The following is a 21,643-nucleotide window of genomic DNA, read 5'->3' as shown; positions in this document are numbered from 1 at the left end:
TCAGGTAAACCCCTTAATCACTCTGGTCTTGAAAAATTATAATTCTGTCATCATTTATTCACCCTCATGCTACTCCAAACATGGAAGACCATTTTCAAAAAACAAAATTAAGAGTTTTTTTTAATGATACCTGGGAGATTTGAATATCAATGACTATCTTCATTTGTGTTCTGGGAGTCTTATGGGTTTGTACATAAAGACTCAAATACAGAAATAAAGATAGATTTTTCATTTTTGAGTAAACTATCTTTTTAATACTGACTTGTTGACCATATGTTCAGGCATTCCAGTAAACTTTTATTCTGAAAACACATAGCCTTGCTCATCCCTATTATCCTCTGATTTATGACAAGGCAGTAAATATTATTCCTAACAGCATCACACCAGCTAACAGCTACTGACTTCTGGAAAGCGAAAGAGATGCGTACAAATACAATACAATAAAGCGTCATTAAACTTGAACTTGCAAGAGAGTCATCCCGCTCTGGGAGTGTTTGGGCACAGGGCTAGTAGAGGTGTATATTTAAACCTGTCTGGCTGAAACTAGAGATTGTGTGTGTCTCATACCAAACACCTGAGGCAAAAAGATCCCACAGTTCCCTGTCTATCTGTCCGACTCACGCCAGCTGCAGACTCATCACACAACAAACACCTTTTTTGTCATCAAGTGTGTCACACACACCACCTGTTATTTTACAAATACACTAATGGCATTTTCACACGCAACTGCAACAGGTATTTGGGTGTTAGCATTTTGTTTGTGTACAGGAATGTATGTGTTTGAATTGTATAATAGCACTGATATGTTGGCTTTGCATGTCTGTAATGACTCTCACACATCAAACTGTTGGTTTCTAGTAAGGAGTTTGTTCTTGACCATCAAATCCACTTCCATTTGACGTCAGTGCTTTTTCGTTGTCAATGTGAATGCCACTAACGGGTTGGGTTAAATTAGCCAGAGTTGAGATGAAGGGATGACTGTGTTTTGTTAATCCAATCTGAGCTTTGCTCAACACCCTGTTCTCAGTCAGGTCCTGATCTGATTCAGTGTCCTCACTCTGAGAACATAATCTCATACACACACACACACACACACACGCTCCTCCCCGGGGTGCCCATCACACCTGTTTCCTAGAGCTCAAATCCTTCCCTAACCAAATCACAACCCACTGACAACTAACCTATTCACTGAAACACAAAACTCCACTTAAAGCCTGTGGATCGACTCCAGAAAATCTCACGAAAAGAAAACAAGCTTCTTAATTTGATTTTTCTTTAACCTCTGCCACTGCCTCACGAAAGAAATCCCCATGGTAACCACAGTTTCCATTAAACTACTAAAGAGATTTTTAAAGGAGAAGACTAGTTCACCCAAAAATGAAAATGTACTGGGGGGTTTCAAAAATTAAGTTGTATGTTTGAAGGAGTATTATTATTGTTCCAAAAATACTCCTTCCGGTTTGTCACAAGTTTCGGAAAGTTTTTTTCAAGTATGGGTCTGAGTGACGTCAAATGGAGCGGAATTTCCTTATATGGGTCCTGAGGAACTTCTGCCGGAAGAGCGCGCGCTCCCGTATAGCAGAGCAGAGACATTCACTGATCAGAGCGAAAGCGTCGCGAAATGTCACAAAAGAAGTGCGTTTTTGGTTGCGAGGTCAAGACAACCCTGCACAGATTACCAAAAAAAAAAAACAACGGAAAAGGGTCACGATCGTGTGTTGGAACCGCAGGCGGTGAGTAAAACTGCTTCAAATATCTCTGTGTTGATAACTTAGCTATCGGCGCGTAAGCACATCAAGTAAACCTTGTACACCTTTAAAAAAAAAAAAAAAACGACAACATAAAGTGGAACTTAGTCATTTTCCAAAACCGCTAAGCAAATATATACCGTTTAATTACATACCACATCGAGACGTCCTGCTGTAGTCGTTGCTGCTGCTGCTCTCGTTCAGTTTCAGCCTCGGGATCTGATTCTGGATCATAAATATACGCTGAATCTGACTGTTAGCCACGGTTTGATTTGGATGATGTTTTTTTTTCCTCACGGTAATGTCACAACTTCCAAACGCTCTCAACGCAAAAGCCTACTCGCGCTCGTGATTCTTTAGCTCCGCCCACACATCACGCCTCCAGACGCTCGTGTTTTTCCGAAAAAAAATGGCACAGACTATTTTTCTCTTATAAATATAATAAAACTAAAGACTTTTTGGAGTTATGAAGGATGCAGTACTACTCTATAGGTACTCAAGATTAACAGGATATTGAGTGAAAATGAGCATTTCACCCCCACCTTTAAAAGGTGTTCACCTGGCTTCAGGCCATTCAAGATGTAGAGGAGTTTGTTACTCCATCAGATTTGGAGAAATGTAGCATTACATCACTTGTTCATCAGTGGATCCTCAGCAGTGAATGGGTGCTGAAAGAAATGAGAGTCCAAACAGCTGATAAACATCACAATAATGTAAGCAATCCAAAAGCTGCATCTTTGTAATAAACAAATCTGTCAAAAGAGTTTTAACTTCAAACTGTTGCTCCTGGTTAAAATAAAAGTTTGCATAATATTGCTTTCTGCAATGAAAAAGTTCCCGTCTGAAACAGGAGAGAAATATGCACAGATCAATCGCTGTTTACAAGTGAAAACAGTCTAAATTTCTCAGTTGATTTTGATGTAAGATGACAACAGAGGATTGACTTATTGACTGAAGTGGACTGTTTTTTTGTTTTTTTTTTGTCCAGAAGTAAAAGTTTCAATGCTTTGATGGATTTTGTTTCTTACAAACGCTCATCTTTTCACTTCACAATGCATTAATTAATGGACTTAAATCTTGTGGATTACTTGCGGATTATTATGATGTTTTTATAAGCTGTTTGGACTTTCATTCTGAGGGCACCCATTCACTGCAGAGGATCTACTGGTGAGCAAGTGATTCTCCAAATCTGTTCAGATGAAGAAACTAAATCTTCTACATCCTGGATGGCCCGAGGATGAGCAAAACCTCAGCAAATTTTCATTTTTGGGTTTACAATTCCTTTAAAACTTTGGTAACTAGCTATAAGCAAAAATATCTGATAACCAAGGAGGAACACACATACAACAGTAATTAATTACAAAAAAATTATCAGATTAAAATAAATATATTTTACACAACATTTATTCAAGGTTCACTCACAATAAAAATATGCACATAACATTAACTCAAAAATAACACCCCTATGATTCAAGCGTATCCAGGCTCACCGCCTTTTCACTGCCAGTGCCCTTCAGATACCAATACTGCAATTCATGTTCATCAAGTTATAAGCACTGGAAAATGAAATTATGCATGTATGGTTATTAATAACAACACATAAATTACACAGCCATAATGTGTGAGCTAAAATTGACATTCTTATCTATAAACTATTTGGCAGTGAATATGAAAATGACAAATCATCCGATCCATATTAATGACAACTGAGAAGACACGATGTTCCATTTCCGACATATATTTTCTTTACAGTTTCTGAAGTGAAAGTTGATCTCTCTCTCTCACACACACACACACACACAGACACACAGACATAACAGAATCCTGACAGAAACACTGAGGAATTCTCCAGAACCGACGTCAAGTCTTCTCAGGTTTTCCTTCACGGACTTTCCAGAGAAAACAACACTTTATCTTCTGGCTGAATGATTTGGCGTTAATGACAGTTTATCCTTTCCACGCAGTAATCACTCCTGAAGCTGTTACGCGCCACAATCAGAAATACGTTACACCGCGTAACGTTACTGACGCTTCGAGACGCGTTCTGATTCAGTTTAACCGTTTAACCACCACAGGACAGACGTTTTATGGCCCTTCACAAATGTTTAACTCCTTAAACTGACAATAAACCTGGTTTTAAACAACCAAAGCTGAGCGTCACCGTCACGCGTCTCTCCTTGTTTATAAACGCCATACGCACGCGTTGATGCGTCTCGCGGAGCGCCGCGTGGATCTTTCTGTGAAACTCCGTACGAACTTTCTGCTCTTACCTTCAGCGGACGACAACGCTCTCCTCATTAACCCGTGTGCGCCATCGTAATCCAGATATCACTGAAGTGTCGTTAAACTGAACGCTGGCTCTGATGGATAGTTTGATCGGGAGAAATCTGTGATCACACGTCCACGGGTACACCGCTCCGTTAACAGGCTCGAGCTTTACTGCACGGGGGCGCGCAGAGGGCAGGGCGCTGTGGACGCGCAATTCGTGTTGGAATGTCGGAAACGCGCTTTGCTCCAAGCCAGATTTGCTGTTTTTCCTCGTTGAAATTTGAAGGACGTTGATAATCATGATTCAAATTAAAACCGTATTATATTTTTAGAAATGGGAAATGCATCTTATTATTAAGAGAGATTTGCGGTATTTTATTTAGAATATTTTTATAACATTTAATACAAAGTACGTGCTAATTAAAAAGTAAAGCATTTAATGTGTTAATACAGACCCAGTTTTGCATAAACTGTGGTTCATATTTGTGTTGTCCCCGTATAGAAAGTCGCGATGAGACGTCACGATCTTAATCCCGCCCACAAGTTACATGTTCATTTCAGGGGCCAAAATGCAGGACCAACCTCTTAAATTGTACAGTAGGCGCCTACATATATGATTTTTTTTAAATTTAAATTCTTTTTACATTACAATTTTCTATAGTCAATGCAACTAACAAAAAGTTTATGATTCTTGCATGTTTTCATCATATCTGAGGACATATTAACTGTACATAACTGTACATTCTTTACAAATGAAATGTAATGAGTTTTGAAGCCAAAAGTAAAAAGCCAAACAAAGGCTATAAATGAACTACACAACATTAATTTCACTGTCACCACCATTAAGCTCACATCGACTCTTTCTGTCTTGATTTATATTAATTTTCTCTAAAACTTCTAAAGGTTTTGTTTTATGTTGTAGTCATAAAACATGAGAATATCTTGAGCTTGTGTTCAACACAGACCTTATTTCTGGCAAACTCCTGTTAATAAAACTCAGTGACTTTAGGATGATGGAACTTGAAATGCTAAAATACTAACTTATTTGGGTTTTGGCCTGGAATAATTCATCATCTCTGAAGCCCTCAAGGTAAAGCGCAATAAGTGAATACTTGTAGACCGAGAACAGTACAACATGACTGTAAAACCACATACCATGTGCATGATTATGAAGTGAATGACAGAAACTTCCACATAAGGGCTCAAATCCCCCTACAGACTCATTATGAGTTTGTAAATTCTAAACAGTTAGAAAACAGATCTTTCTGAGAGGTGCATCATGGGTTGTTTCCAACCTAATGTCTATAGATAACATCAGAAAACACATTTACAGTAATGGGAAACTTCTGATGAAAGCATGCAACATATCTTGATTTTAGAAACCTCAGTGTAATCTCGCTGCATTTCGGTAGAGATCTGTTGAACGAATGCTTCTATAGTCAAACCATTCCATGCGTCTGGCTGCTATATGCTTTTCATCATTATAAAAGAGAGGAGCGTGAACATAACGTTCTTCTTTAGTATCGCACAAAAGGAAAGAAAGGCATGAATTATTCCTGAAAAGCCAATAGCTATTTCTCTTTTGCGTCAGCTGAAACTCATGCATAAACCATCACTACAATATTAATCTAACACATATCTGACCGTAGCTCTTCATGATACATCGCAATGCAATTTGAGAAATATTTTATTCCCGAAACCACCATTTATGGCAGAATATTGAAGAATGACAATGTCAGAAGTTGACCTTCATCAGTGCGGAAACGCAGGAAAATCCTATTCCCCCATGACAGGACCAAGCTGATTCAGAGAGAGTGTTGCTGAGCTCAGTGTGTGTGGGTTATTGGTTTGTGTGACTCCATTGTCTGCGGGTCCAGGGTGGATGTTCAGTATAAGAGACAGGAAATGAGCTCCACATCTCATGACTCACACAAGCCACATCCTAATCCAGACGGACCCCCTCTCCTCTCCTCCTTTCTCCTCTCCTCTCTGATATGTTGTTCCTCTCATTTGAGGAAATGAAAAACATCTCTAGGGACAAAAGGGAGTCTCATTTTATGATTTCTTCTATTTTTTAAAAGCATGTTCAGTTTTTTTCCCTTCCAATCTCAATGAATTAAAAGCATTCAACTTAAAAAAAGAGATGCAAAAAATATTATAAAAAGTTGTCTATACAACTATATTAAAAGTGTCCTGAAAATATACAGTAGCACTGATGAAAATATCATTTTTTTCAGTGGTAATCACTAAGTCAGTAAGTTTAGTACTTTAGGAACTAATTCACAAGTGAATCATTTGAACTGGTTTTGTGATTATTTGACTCACTGACAGGATCCAATTCAAAATAATGAGCTGTTCACAAAATGTAACTTTAGTTCCTTTTTTTTTTAATTGATTTATGTATTATTACTTTCATTTCCCTTTATTTTAGACAGTGAAGGACACAAGGTTTAAAAGGAAGTTAGGTCATCTGAACTTTCTGTGCAGTGGATGACACAAACTTTATTCCTCACAGATGATAGGAAGTCCTGCTGTCTGACAGGAAATAGACATGGCAACACAGGAAATTACACATGTCCCAGAATTGCCAGTGCAGATGTAAACTGCAAATTCTGAGATACAAACTCAGAATTAATATATAATGGCAAAGAAGTCAATTGAGAGTTTGTATCTAGCAATTATGACCTTTTCACTCACAACTGCAAGAAAAAAAAAAGACAAAAAAGTTGGAATTGTTAAATAAGAGTTGCAGTTCCAAACTGAATCATGTCACTACACAGCCTTTTTTCCAGTTGTTTTAACAGCAGAATTGCAAATGGTTTCATTTTTGAAGTTCATAATCATCGATAACATTATTATCATCATGTTCATTACTTTGAATCTGCTTCGAAGCAGTCTGTATTACATTAAGGTAGCTTGACTATTTTACAGCACTCTTGCATTAAATAAAAACAACAGTCACCGTATCTCACCCCAGACATCTGTTTTATTCATGTAAAAAAGCCTTAATTAATTCACACCTGGCTTACAGCTGTTCAGTACCGGCCTTGCAGAGTGTGTGCAGTTCAGCAGACTGTCTGTGTTGAGAACTAGAACACCGCTGTCCCGGAAGGAACAAAATCTAATTAATTAATAGCAACCATCCAGCAAACGAGCCGAAGCAGAGAGGGAATCAGACACTCATCAATGTCTTCATACATCTGCTTTATTGAATTCTTCAAATGTCAAGAACATACAGGGAATCCAGAACTCCGGCACAAAGACACAAGCTACAGATGAACCTGCCTCTCTTCACACATATACAACATTTTCACTTTCTTACGTAACATGAAAGAAACGACAAGTATAAAATTGAGCTTAAAATCAAAATAACATGTACCCTTGCAGAGGAAACCGTATCATTGCTAAAATAATGTTGCATTTTTTGTTGTTGTTGTTGAATGCATGGCAAAGGTCAACTGCTAAATAAAATTTTAAAATAAGCAGATAAAAACAGCATTGTAAAAAAATAAATAATAGGACACAATTACTGCTCGACACAAGAAGCGGTCATAGCAGTGTAGGAGGGGCTACTGCACGAGGGGCGGGGCCTCTCAATTACCTGTGGGTGAATCAGAGCAGTGCATTGTCACACTCTGGTTAATATTCACATAATAAACGCAGGAAAAGTGTGGTGTGCAGCTACCTGTCGAGGCGGTTGACCACATCCCTGACGGTGCTGATCAGGTGCTGGTGCTCCTGTGGGTTGGACAGAATGATGCCGTGAAGCTTCTTCATGTAGGAGCCGATGGAATCGAGTGTGGGCGTCTCGCCGCTGCCTGAAGGCACATGGGAAGGACAGTCAGGGAAAGTACACCACATTTGCACTTTTATTGTCATTGCAAAGCACTATTCTATTTGAATTCCTATTTCTGCTTCTAAGGATTTTACCATTATATCTGAACAACAGATCAAACATCTTTCTAATGAGTTGTTTTTAGAATTTAGGATCACAAAGCTTGTATAAATCACACAAATATAATGAAGAAGCGTGTTTGGAAATAAAACAAAGGTATATGTTGGAACCATGAACAAAGCAAACATTGACAGGTTTATTTTTAGTTGAAAAGATTATGTTGAAAATGTATTTTATTTATAATACTTCAGATTTATTTTTTTTTCAGAAAGGAGCCTTTAATGTTACAAAAGATTTCCATTTCAAATAAATGTTGTTCTTTTGAACGTTCCACTGATCAGAGAATCCTGAAAAAATATATGCATCATGGTTTCTACAAAAATATGCAGCACTGTTTAAATGAACCCAGCTGGCTAGAGGTTTTTGCAGTGAACTCTGGGAGTGTGTGTGTGTGTGTGTTACCGGGCAGGGGGACGGCAGAGAAGCTGTGTGTGAGGGCCGAGCGCAGGGTGTCCAGGTGCTGCTGCAGGAGGCCGTTTCGTGTGCGTTCCTGCTGCACGTCTCCTTCCAGACGCTCCACGGCAGAATGCATGCTCTCCACATGCTTCTGCAGCGCTGCGTTGCGCTCTTCATACTCCATATTGGTCTTCCTCAGCTGCCGCAGTTCAGCCTCACGTGCTAGAACACACACAATCAATGAACGTGTATCACACCGTTCCAGACAGACTCACATTCAGCAGCACTCTGCTCTCACCTTTACTGTGATTCAGAAACTCTTCAGTGAAGATGGGAATGTCAAACACAGAGCGATCCTTTATCTCCAGATCCTTCTGAGAGACAGACAGAAGGTTGTTCAGTCTGAAATCACTGCTCAAACTGCCATAGATGGTCAGATAGACCTCTTCTGCACCACAGATCTGCACCACAGCATTACAACGGCCGTCCTCTGCTGCTTGCAAGTCTGTTTATTAAATATTCTGGCTAAATTGATCATATTCCAGCTATCAATAACAATCATTTAACACAAATTTGAATATTTAAATAGGGGTTTTCACATCTTTTGACCAACAAATTTCTATTTTCCAGTTGTTTGGGATTACAGGATCATTTTATAATCAGTGTAGCCCATTAAATATTTTACAAAAATTTCTAAAGAAAAAAAAGAAAAAGAAAATTTACATTAAAATGGAAATTAAAAAAATCTAGGAACATTAATAAAATAAGTCAAGAGTTTTCCATGACTGTGTAAGATTTTATTTCTGAATTTTGTTATTACTTTATATTACTTTCCAGTAGTTTGTGGTTAACAGATATAGACATTTAAATACTTTAATTTTATATATATATATATATATATATATATATATATATATATATATATATATATATATATATATAAATAAATATATTTATTTAATATATTGACACACACACATATTTTTGTTTTCTTTTGAGTTTTTCACTACTTAATTTTCATGACTTTTCCAATAGTTTGAAATGGAATAATTAATAAGATAGCTAACTAAATATTTCAGAAAATAAAAAAGTAGTTATATTCCAATTGTTTTTAATGACTTTATTAAGATTTTATTCATTTCTGTGGATTTTGTAGTCATTTTCTAGCAGTTTATGATTACTTGATTTTTTTAAAATTGTAGCTAATTAAATACTTTAGCCTTATTTTATTACGTAATTATATTTTATTTTACATTATTATATTTATTCAAATATATAAAACTACAAAATTTGACAAGATATTGAATATAGTTAGTCATTTTATTTTCCATTACTTTTCCAGTCTTTGCAAAAATGCCAAATGAAATATTTTAGAATAATACAAAACATACAAAGTATAAACAGATGTTGACTAAAGCGTTTAGGATTTTATCATTTTTTTCCATAACATTTCCAGACAAAATTATGTTAATTCCAGATTTTCTATGACCCGAGAAAAAAAAAGGTGCAGATTCTGTGTGGGCCTCAGGGTCGCTATTTTACCTCATGAAGTGATTCACCAGACGCCTGCCTTCCAGCATCTGATAAAGAGAGCGAGAGAGGAATTTTAGATTAAACAAGTGATTTGTGATGCTCTTCATTTCTATTTTGAGTTACTGTGAAGCACCACCCTCTGTGAAACCTCATTGGTCCAAAATCCTGCTCGGCACTACTTTATAGTCTACATCACATGTGCTCAGATTGCCTGGGGCTGTCCCTCTTTTCTGCAGCTTCGTCTAAATTCACCTGCCAACAGTTATTTTGCACTGTGTCTTAGATCGTCTGTGTTCGCACCTCCTCTGTGCCTCTTTCCTTTTTGTTTCTCTTGCACCTTCCTGCTGAAGTGTTTATAGGCTTCAGTCTTCTGATACTGCTCCAGTTCTCTCATGTAGCGCTCCTTATCTTTGTCCGCTTCATCCAGATACCGCTGAGACAGAATGAGACAGAGAGCGATGTTAGTCTCTACAGAGGTATTCAACTTTATTTTTAAACACCAAAAGTGTGGAATAATTAAGATATTTCCATGTTTTTGAAAGAACTCTCTTATACTCACCAAAGCAAAAATATATATGTAAAAATAGTAAGATATATTGTGGAATATTATTACAATTTAAAAGAACTGCTTTCTATTTGAATAGTATAAGTGTATGTGTCTCCGGACCTGTTTCTCTTCCGGAGGCAGTTTGCTCCATTCATTCCCGAGCATCCTGGTGATCTCTGGGAAAGGCACGTCTGGTCTTTCCGCCCTCAGCTGCTCGCGGCGCTCGTTCATGAAGCGCACGTATCCTGTCAAGGGGGCTTTGGGGGCGTTACTGTCCTTAAGTGGTTTCTTTCTCCTCCTGCCTTTGGTCCAGCTGCTTCTGCGAGGTTTCTGCCAGAAACAGCATTCACTGATTCATTAACACCGCTCGACCTGTGCAAACACAGAGCGGGCTCAATGATCACATGATCTACTCACCTCATCTCCATTGCGCTGGCTGCTGTTGTCTGTGTTGGCCCCCGGTGACCCACTCTGCTCCTCCATGACCTCCGACCTTTAGTTTCACATATAGAAGTGATGTAAAAAGAGAAGATGATTGGATTCAGCATGTAAAAAATAAATCAAAGCTCAAATTTACATGTGCAACATTTGATTGTATTTGATTTTCATATTTGATTACATTTCAGTTATGTTTATTAACTTTAAGAACATGTATATATATATAAAATAATTTTTTTATCTTATATTTTCATGCTTTAATACACACACACACACACACACACACACACACACACATATATATATATATATATATATATATATATACATATATATATATATATATACATATATATATATATATATATATATATATATTCAAAATACATTAATATAAATAAAATGTATTAATATAAATAAAACCTCTACATAAATATATAAATCAACAAAATTCACTAATACATAAAAAAATAAACATATATAAAATACAAACTAAGTATATAATAGAACGCACGCACACAAACACACACACACACACACACACACACACACACACACACATATATATATATATATATATATATATATATATATATATATATATATATACATATATATATATATATATTCTTACTTCTGTCAGTAAGTTTGTTTTGTTGTGTAATGTACTTTCATTTAATTATTGGTATTACCATGGTTTTATGAATACAGTACCATTAATACCTTATTTTTGGATATGTAACTTACCATGGCCTTCTTATTACTGGTTATCGATATGTTAACGTTAATAATTATTTGAAATACTATTGTAAATTCATATAATAATAATTTTGGCACCGTAGTATTCCCATACAATCATTACACTATAGCACAACCACGGCGCTTTCTTTGGCAAAGAAGATTGTAAAAACTCATTATCTACCGAAGCATTACAGTCGTTTAAAACCTGCCCGACATCAATCATCTCACCTGTGGTTTGATCTCAGGCTGTAATCGGGTATAAAATCGCGTCTTTAATGTGTTTATTTCAGGAATTTTAGAGAGGAAAAATATTCCGAGCCAAAACAATACAGGGAGCCGGCTGACGTCATCATCATGCGGCGACAGGAAGCTCTCCCTCATGCGCTCTCAGTCCTCGCAGCTCCCCGATCTCTCTCTCCTCATCACGATCTTCATCCTAACCTTCATCATCGCCTGCTCCGCCTCAATGAATGAGCTTTATCGCGGGCGATGGAGCGCTGCTGGAGGTTAGACGGATTTGGATCATGCTATGGTTTGGATAGATTAATGGAGTGTTGCTACCCCCCGATGGCCACCAGCTGCAAGTGCAACCGACACAACGACTTCATTTTCTTTCAACTTTTTTTTTATTTATAAAAAATTGGAATGAGTTCTAATACACAACAACATGATATATATTATAATAATTTAATATTTTAATATTGTCCAAAAATTATTTAGTAATGCAAAAAAGTGATAAGCTCTACTTTTCTACTTTTCACCATGTGACTTTGAACATCTGACCAATCCAAAATTTTTTATAACCATTACGCCCCGCCCACTTTGTAACTTCTCTGTTTTGTTGTTGCTGCTCTACCAATTTAATTTCTTTGTCGCACTGCCATCTACTGGCCATATGTTGATCATGTTCATCGATTATTATTTTCAATTGGTTACTGTTCTGTAATCATACTTTTTTTTGGTTTATATTGGATTAAGTATATATATTTTCATGTACTTATATATTTAGTTATTTATTAATTTAATGTTCTATTTATGTATAACTAAATATATTTGATATAAATATATCTATTTGCTAGGGGCAGCCCTTCTTTTTTCACACATGTTCATCTAAGCTGTTATTTGAAGACTGTCAGATCACTTTCACACTCCGACTCTCTCTTCACAGCAGGTCTAAAGGAAGCTAAAGTGTTGAAGGAAGGTGTGAATTACAGTTGACTGTGTATGTGCTGAGGGTAAAGACAATTCATGTTTCCATAAACACTTTCCATTATGTCTGAAAGAATTACAGACAGTCTGAAAATGTGCTGAAGGCTGTAATTAATCCATGTGGTCTGAGGGATCAGTTTCATGTCCATATAAATGATATCACAGTGACATATAGTCTTTCTGCTGCTGCTCAGGCCTGAGGGCTTGGGAAATGTGAACATCATTTCATGAAGTTAATGAGGTGACCCTTTGCCTGACATGGAGGCATGTTTTTGTTGTTTATTATCGTCTTGGAAGAATAAGGTAGCTGCGTTTACAGCCAAGATTCTGGAATAGTTTGGCATCCGGATGAAGATTTTACTTCATCCTGTAAAAGGAACAGAGCACCGGAATTGTTCATAATAATAATAATAATAATAATAAAAAAAAAAAAAAAAAAAACTAAAAAAAAAAAAAAAAAAAAAATCAAATGTATCCTTAAATAAAAAATAAAAAGTAAAATAAAATAAAATAAAAACTTAAACTGTTAAATTATAACAACAACAATAACATTTAAATGAAATTAAAAATAATAAAACAATGTAAAAATACATGTAATAATAAATAATAAATGTAATATTAACTGAAATGAATTTTCAATCAAATTAACTTTATCAAATTGAAATATTAAATTATATTAACAACTTATATGAAAACGTATTAAATTAATATTATTAAAATATGTTATAAAATATGTTTATCAATTAAAAATTTTGTGTATAAAAAAAAAACATTAAGACTTAAAAAAATGCATATTAATATTTCATATTTTTAAGAATACACTATATAACATTACATTACATTACAAAATCATACATACAATAATAATAATAATAAAATAAAATGAAATTATATATATATATATATATATATATATATATATATATACACACACACACACACACACACACACACACACACACACACACACACACACACACACACACACACACGTCTCATGACCCCCTAGTGCAGAACCCTAATGATCTGTAGGGGACAGTGGTGAGCTGCTTGACAATTAATCACGTGATTTGTTTTTTCACAATGTGAAAATTAAGTCAGATTATTGATCAGTTACAGCAATTTCACGAGCTATCAGCTTGCAATATCATTAATCTGAACTCTGCCGATAAGAACTTGTTACAGAAGTTTCACACAATATACATTTTATATTAATTGATTATTGTTATTTTGCCAGTTACAGCAGATCAATGCCAGAGATTGTGGGTGTCTCTGCAGTCGCCCTGCACCAGATAGACCCCTGATGGATTGTGAAAATTGCTGATAATCAACCTCCAGCCTCTCATGTTGTTAAACTCCAGAAAAACAGATTCACCCCCAATGCTTCATAGTTCATGTCATTCTGAACCATTGTGACTTTATCAGGGTGAACTATTCCTATAGACTCTTAAGAAGTCTAGTTGTGCAGGTGAGTGTCTGTCTGTTAGTCAGATGAGGTTTGGGTAAGCAGATCTGGGGCAGAACCATCTCTCTTTACCCGTGTTCCTGACAGCTCTTTGACAGTAGTTTGAGTCTGTTGGCTCACGCTGAGCTAAAAAACCTCTGTCTGCCTCTGTTTAATGTCTGTTCACTATTTCACCTTATAAAAGAAGTGCATTAAGTACTTTAACCTTGAGCTCAGGAAACAGAAAAAGACAGGAAATCTATTGAAACAAGTATCCCAGTAAGATCGCGTGCGGTCTGTAGAAAAACTGCAATCGATTTTGGGCAAATCAGTGTTTTTCAAAAATCCTACTAAACCCAAACTTCAAAAAAATAATTTATGCTTTTTTGAATTATTATATTAGTACTTGCCTTTATAAAACTTCCCATCACATTGCTAAGCAGTCGCTATAGTGGTTGCTACTAGGGTATTCATTAGTCAGTATGATACCCATAAATATAAGCAATATTAATTGTAAGTTTGCATTTCAAAGTGCAGTGGTGAGAAGATTCGATGAGACTCTGCCCTTAGCATTTAACGCATTCATGCGCACCTGAAGAATGAGACACAGTGACACAAAAGAGTATAAATATATTGCGCAAGAGCATGAGAAGTTACCGCAAGGTGTGTCATCTGCTCTCCACACCACCAGGAATCCCAGCTGTCTACCAGATTGCAGGATTTGCCTGGAAAATATTTACCCTTCCACTCATCATACATTCGGCAAAAGCCACGTGACTGAGAACATTTAACAAGCGGAGCGCAGAGAGACAGAGATCTGCTTCAGTGTGATATTGATCTGTAGCTCTGACACTTTAGTGTGAGGAACGACCCTGAAAGAGTGTGTGAGTGTGTTTGGTAAAGCGCTATGATCCTTTTTCAGGACGGGAAACAGCTTTCAGAATCAGTCCTGCTTTTTACAGTTGTACTCGTGTCACCTATACTTGTACATTTACATAATTTAATGTTTAAGGTTTTACATTTGCCAAAAATTGAATTTTTTATATTAAAAACAATCAAGCAAGCCCTGCTCAGAAGATTCGGGTCTAACAGGTGCTGGTTTAAGGCCTTGGTTGGTGGGGAACACCAAACAGCTGAACAGTAACTAAATAAAACATTGCATTTTTGAGATCTGCCATGTTACTCAAGGTTCTGCTAGACACTGTAGAAAGCCTTACATTAAAAGCTTCTTAGCTGGAGGTCAGTTTGTTTTCTTGATAATTTCTCCTGGTAGCTGATATAACTGTGCATGATTCATCGGTGCATGTCATTCTAAAAGAAAAAACTGTTGTTTTTAAACTCATCCATCAAAATGAAGTAACTTTCTCTGCCTCAAGTTAATATTGAGTGCCTTACGCACACTTAGAAACAAATTTGTGGAAATGATTAAAAACACTTATTTGTTATCCTAAATTAATATGAAACCACAAACTCTGTTTAGCCTAATAAATGAAAGTGTGTATGAACAAATGGGATGAATGAACAGTTAAATGATTCACTCTTAACTTATTTTGTTCATGAATTATTCAGTATTGAATGAACCAGTTCAGTGAATGATTCACATAACAATGTTACTTGAAGAAAGAGTCAGTAAAAATCCTCACCAGTAATCAGGGTTGTTAACCAAAACTAATGCCATAAAAAACATTTTCTTTACTTGAAATAAATTAATCATAAACAACAACAACAACAACGAAACAAAACAAAAGAAAACAAAGAAAAAAACAAAAAAAAAAAAACAAAAACAAAACAAAAAAACAAAACAAAACAAAACAAAACAAAACAAAACAAAACAAGGTTTTTAGTTAATTAAAACTAAAACTAAAACCATAAAAGATTATTTTCATTACTTAAAATAAAAATTAACTAAAATAAAATTTTCTCAACATTTCTCATTTTAATTTAATTTAACTAGACATGCTAAATTGCAAAAAAAATAAAATATAAAATAAAATTGATAAAAACTATATAGACATAAAAAACTAAAACAACAGAAATGATAAAAGAACACAACATAATTGCAAAAAAATCTACAAAAAAACTACAATGAAAATAGAAAATATGAAAATAAAAACTGATTTAAATAATAATTAATAAAAACAGCATCTCAGTGAAACTAAAATAACACTAATAAACACTGACACAACATTTTATTTCAGATAATTGCCATGGCAATATTTCTCATTTTCATTTGATGTTCTAAAATAACTAAAACTGAAGTTAAAACTTATAGTTACAAGTTAAAAAATGACAAACACAACACAATTAATAAAACTTTACCTAAAATTTAAATAATATTAGAATATTTATATTACATAGCCTATAAATATTAATATATCTCAATTATAATACAAAATTAGCACTTCCACTAATACACAGACTAACAAAACAAACATGTCACTCAGCCAATCACATCTGAGGACAATACTTATTCTATAATACAGTATAGGATGGTCTGCTTGATCCAATCAAATCCAGATGGACAAAATCAAGTCCTGCCCTTCTGAATATACAGCTTCACTCAGCACATAGCTGCAAGTAGCAGAAATAATTAAAACAAAACATTGCAGATGACATTTCACAATGCTTTTAAAGCTCTCAGGCTGTGAAGAGGCATGCCTCGCTGAGGAATCAGCTCCTCTCCAAAGCTCCACATTCACTTAAGAACAACATCAAGAGGACACTGGGTGCAGTTCTTTTATCTGGGGCTCAGTAAGCTCTGTTAGTGCTGAGCTGTGTGTTCGTTCCTCCACGGCGGAGCTAGTGTTTGTGTTGACCCCTGCGAGAGAAATGTCTCCCCTAATTAATCTGTTTTAATTGTCGGTTCCTCATTGTCTGCATCAATGTTAATCCTTGAGTCTAATCCGCGGACACACACACTCGTCTCCCGTCTCTCCGTTGCTCGGGAACTTTTGGGGGAACGTGATAAGTGTTAGTTTCATCACTAATGAAGCCAGAAACACTCTCCGCTGTTAGCTTTACCGAGAGCCATTAAAACAAACGCAGCAGAGAGGAATGAAGTGGCCAGGACAGACCTCCCCCCTTGAGAAACGTGCTGCTGTATAATCACATTTCCAGGCTGTTAATTGAAAAGCAGAGTGTTAATCTTCCTTTTCTGAAGCGCTCATAATTACCACAGCTCAGCGGCGTCTCCAAGATTAAAGTCATCGGGAAAAAATCTCCCTCACCTTCATGAAAGGGCAGAACCGGATGCTCACTTTCTCATAGCTTGCTTGTGGTGGTCTTGCAATATTCTGGCCAAGAGCGCCCACTTAGACAGAAACATTGCATAAAAAGCATAAAAAGCATTCCATTTATTATTATATAGTTTAGAATGAGCCTTCAGAAGCTCATTTCAATGATACCCCACAGTTAAAAAATCTCAGTAATTGTTTATTTTTTATTAATACGAGCATTTACTGAATACTTCATTAAGCAAGTTCCTTAAATGTACTGTAATCTTTTGTTTATCATTATTTCAAATAGGATTTTAGACTTGTTGTGTTTTTCTAAAATATTTAGAAAGGAGAGAATAGTTCCCAGTACACTGCAGTCGCTTGCCAGATACCTTATATTTATTTGAACAGCAACATTCAGTCCACAGAAAAATAATAAAAAAGTCTGAAGACATCCTGCTGTGTATATACATAATATATAGTGTATACACATTTATACATGTGTATATAAAGCTATGTGTAATTATCCAGGTATACTGTATGCTTTAATTGGTCTCTAATCACATGGTTTTTTAAATCTCAAAATTCTGACTTTTTTCCCTCACAATTCTGAGAAAAAAAGTCAAAATTGTGAGATATCAGAATTCTGAGAAAAAAGTTAGAATTTTGAGATAGAAATTTGCAATTGCAATAAAGTCAGAATTGTGTTCACAACCGAGTCACAATTACCTTTATTCTGCATTCCATGGTGGAATAAAAGATATAAACAGACAACTGTGAGATATAAACAGAGAATCACAAGTTGTTAGGCCTAAACTCGCAATTTTGATAAAAAAAAAAAACCAAGATACAAACTCAAAATTCCAAGAATTGTTATTTTTTATTTTACTCCATGGTGTAAGCAAAACCCCAAATTGGGAGGTGCAAAGCCGAAGTTAATAGAAAAAAGTAAGGTTTGCAAGATGTAAACTGGAAATTCAGAAGAAAAAAATAACTCCGAAATATCAGATAAAATGTAAATTACATTTGATTTTAAATTTATGTTTTATTACTTTTTTGGGGGGGTGTAAATGGGCTACCATAAATTATAAATGTAGCACTTGGAATTATGTAATATATCCATGTACTAGTTTTATGTTCCTTTACATCGCCAATATCATAATGTTCTAAAATGTTTAATTTCTTCATATAACATTGATTTTACTTCAGCTTTTACACACACACACACACACACACACACACACACACACACACACACATATATATATATATATATATATATATATATATATATATTATTTTTTTTACTGTAAGAAATAAGATGCTAATTTATGCATGCTGAAGCAACATGGCGGTGAGTCATTGGAGAATCATGTAAACAGCAGCGTCTCCTGCTGCGCTGAGCTGCTGTCAGTCACACAGCAGAGCTGCCGGATCAATATATCATCCCGACAGCACTCCAGGGAGTTTACTGACACAAATTATGCCTGAAACTCAACTCAAACGGAGTGCCACGACTCTCTGCATCTCATTCAAGACCTCGACAGGGTTCGCCAGCTCTCTTTGAATAATTAAAATGAACTTTTATTAAGAAAATAAAAGCATAAAACTCATCGTTAGGGTGTTCTGTTGATATGCGGTCACTAAGGTGTTTTTTACTTGTTGCTACAGTATGTGGTTGCTTACAAGCCAAAAGAGCCTACCACCAAGTCTGCTTTTTTAATATTAAAGGGTTAGTTCACCCAAACATGAAAATTACCCCATAAATCACTCACCCTCAGGTCATAATGTGTATATGACTTTCTCCTTTCAGATGAATCCAGTCAGAGTTATATTAAAAATAATCTTTGATCTTTCAAGGTGTTTCATGGCATTTAGCGGGAGTTGCATGCATCATTCCGAAAGAAGGTAAATAAAAAGTGCCAATCCATAACAAAAAAAAGTGTCACACAGCTCTGGGGGGTGAACAAAGGCCTTCGATAATGAATAGATGTGTTTTTGTAAGAAAAATATCCATATTCAAAACGTAATCATCACTTTAATGTAGCTTGCACTCACTGTTGTACACGGAAGCAGTTCCAGGTGGATGACGTTTGGAGGTCAGCTTTGCGCACCTTTAAAAATAATAATTCAAGATATTGTCACATACATGGTTATATATCAGCAGTAAAATGTACGTAATGTAAGTAATATAAGTAAATTCATATATAATTTCCACCTTAATATGAATTGGAAATATTCCACACAGTCTAACTCTTGATTCTGTGATGTCAGCATGAATGTATTACAGGTTCAGACCATCTGGAGCAACCTGGGATTAAAGGTCTTGTTCTGGGATGATTATGTTAAACCAGCCGTCTTCCTGTTACCAGCTTTACTCCTCACACCAAACAGATGTTCTGTTGCAGGTATGTTTTCAGAGCAAGAAAGCATGTGGAAAACAGGTTTGTCTCGTCTGACCTCAACACACACTAATTTCATGGGTTAAATTAACTTAACCACTTTTGTGATGGAGTGTTCATGCTAATTAGAGACAGAGCAAGATATAATTTAGGGTAATAATAATTACATTTAACAACTTGATAGCCTTTAATTAGGGTACATTTATTTTTAGCTCATCAAACAACAGTAACAACAAAAAACAGCTTCGAAACTAAGCAGAAACAGAATTAATCAAAGTGAGTCTGTGAGCAACATTAGCAGCGTTGTTAAATAAATCCTTATGAATGAATCATTTAATAATAATGTAACCTGTAAAAATCCCCACCGCTAATACACAGACGTACATACAGTATAGCCAATACACAGTTAATAATAAAAATTATTATTTATATTATTAACTAAAATTGACATCAAATGATTGTAAATAATCTTTTTGCATGGCTGTCTTGAAAGATTTGCATTCACCATGTAGGGAATTCAATAACTGTGGCTTATTGATTATAGTTTATTATCATCAGAAAGCCATAGGTAACACATTGATTGAGCTATTTTAAGCTTATTTGTGAAATGCTTGATAGTATTATGTTAACCCGTGTTCAGTTCATTTTATTGATTCTAGAAGACTGAATAACAGACAAGGTGCTGAGCTCAATTAGAAGAACAGTAGAGGAAAATGCATGTTTTGATGAGAATCGCCGCCAAAACGCTGCCCAGCAAAATTGGTGGAAATGTTTGGAGCATCTGGGATCATCTAAAGTGGAGGAACGTTTGGAGCTCTTGATTGCTGATTAGGGAGCGCCAGAGAGAGATCAGAGAGTGTGTGTCGCAGCAGTGTGTCACACACTGCAGTAATCAGCAGCTGTGTCACAGAGCTCAGGTGCAGCGGAGAGGTGCCAGATCCCCCTAAACCGCACCGGACAGAGGTCCACTCAGAGAGAGACAGAAACTGATCACTCCAGGAAATTATGAGCTCGAGAGCCCATCATTTACAAATCTGAAAGAACTAGATTATACACTCTAAAAAAATATAATTTTCAAAGATTAATGGAGTAAGGGAATTTAGAGGAAAAGAGACCACATAAAAACCACTTAAAACCACATTGAATACGATATTTCATTAAATTCAACATGCTGACAACATTCGTTTTGATTTGATGATCTTAGACATCTCCTAGTTTTGTGTACTTGTCAGATGAAGATAAAATTAAACCAGCTAAGACTAGAAATGTAGATTTCTCTTTTGCATTTTACAGCAAAAAGAAAATCAGAAATGAATCATTTGATGACTTCAATGATTCATGTTTGTATTGTACACAGTTACCACCAACAACAATAATATACAACAACAACAACAACAACAACAATGTTGTTATTATAACTTATATTATTAAATAAAAATATAATTAGTGCTGTCAAATGATTAATCGTGAATAATCGCATCCAAAATAAAAGTTTTTGTTTAAATAATATATGTATGTGTACTGTATATATATAAATACAAACACATGGATGTATATATTTAGGATTTTTTTTATGTTTATATATTAAATATATTTATATATCATATAAAATATAAGAATATAAATATATACTGTACATGTATTTAAAAAAATACACTGTATGTGTGTGTATTTATATAAACATAATAAATATACAGAGTACACATACATATATTATGTAAACAAAAACTTTTATTTTGGATGCGAT

The 21,643-nt window shown here is 35.3% G+C and overlaps 2 protein-coding genes and 1 pseudogene across 4 annotated transcripts in view; all 3 read right to left on the bottom strand.

Annotated features, from left to right (window-relative positions):
* Positions 1 to 4,216, bottom strand: part of LOC113066684 (inactive tyrosine-protein kinase PEAK1-like) — a 40,484-nt pseudogene extending 36,268 nt beyond the window's left edge.
* LOC113066682 (uncharacterized) overlaps positions 1 to 21,643 on the bottom strand; it is a 672,150-nt gene that overhangs the window by 135,822 nt on the left and 514,685 nt on the right. The gene's annotated exons all lie outside the window — the stretch shown is intronic.
* Positions 7,200 to 12,143, bottom strand: LOC113066700 (high mobility group protein 20A-like). 3 transcript variants are annotated; one of them, XM_026238675.1, is made up of 9 exons: positions 11,855 to 12,143; positions 10,865 to 10,940; positions 10,568 to 10,777; positions 10,201 to 10,333; positions 9,910 to 9,947; positions 8,666 to 8,738; positions 8,374 to 8,589; positions 7,702 to 7,834; positions 7,200 to 7,617 (listed from the first exon to the last, which is right to left on the bottom strand). In XM_026238675.1, exons 2-9 carry the CDS (start codon positions 10,928 to 10,930, stop codon positions 7,614 to 7,616), a joined length of 873 nt encoding a protein of 290 aa, XP_026094460.1. In that variant the 5' UTR covers positions 10,931 to 10,940; positions 11,855 to 12,143; the 3' UTR covers positions 7,200 to 7,613. The 3 variants fall into 3 exon arrangements, with proteins under 3 accessions (XP_026094460.1, XP_026094458.1, XP_026094459.1); XM_026238673.1 differs by having other exon boundaries at positions 8,666 to 8,741; positions 11,855 to 12,141; XM_026238674.1 differs by lacking the exon at positions 7,200 to 7,617 and having other exon boundaries at positions 7,698 to 7,834; positions 8,666 to 8,741.

This window comes from Carassius auratus, chromosome 50 (assembly GCF_003368295.1).
Source record: "Carassius auratus strain Wakin chromosome 50, ASM336829v1, whole genome shotgun sequence".
NCBI classification, from domain to species: Eukaryota; Metazoa; Chordata; class Actinopteri; order Cypriniformes; family Cyprinidae; genus Carassius; species Carassius auratus.
Note: the sequence above shows the minus strand (reverse complement) of the source record. Positions and strands in the feature narration are given on the sequence as shown.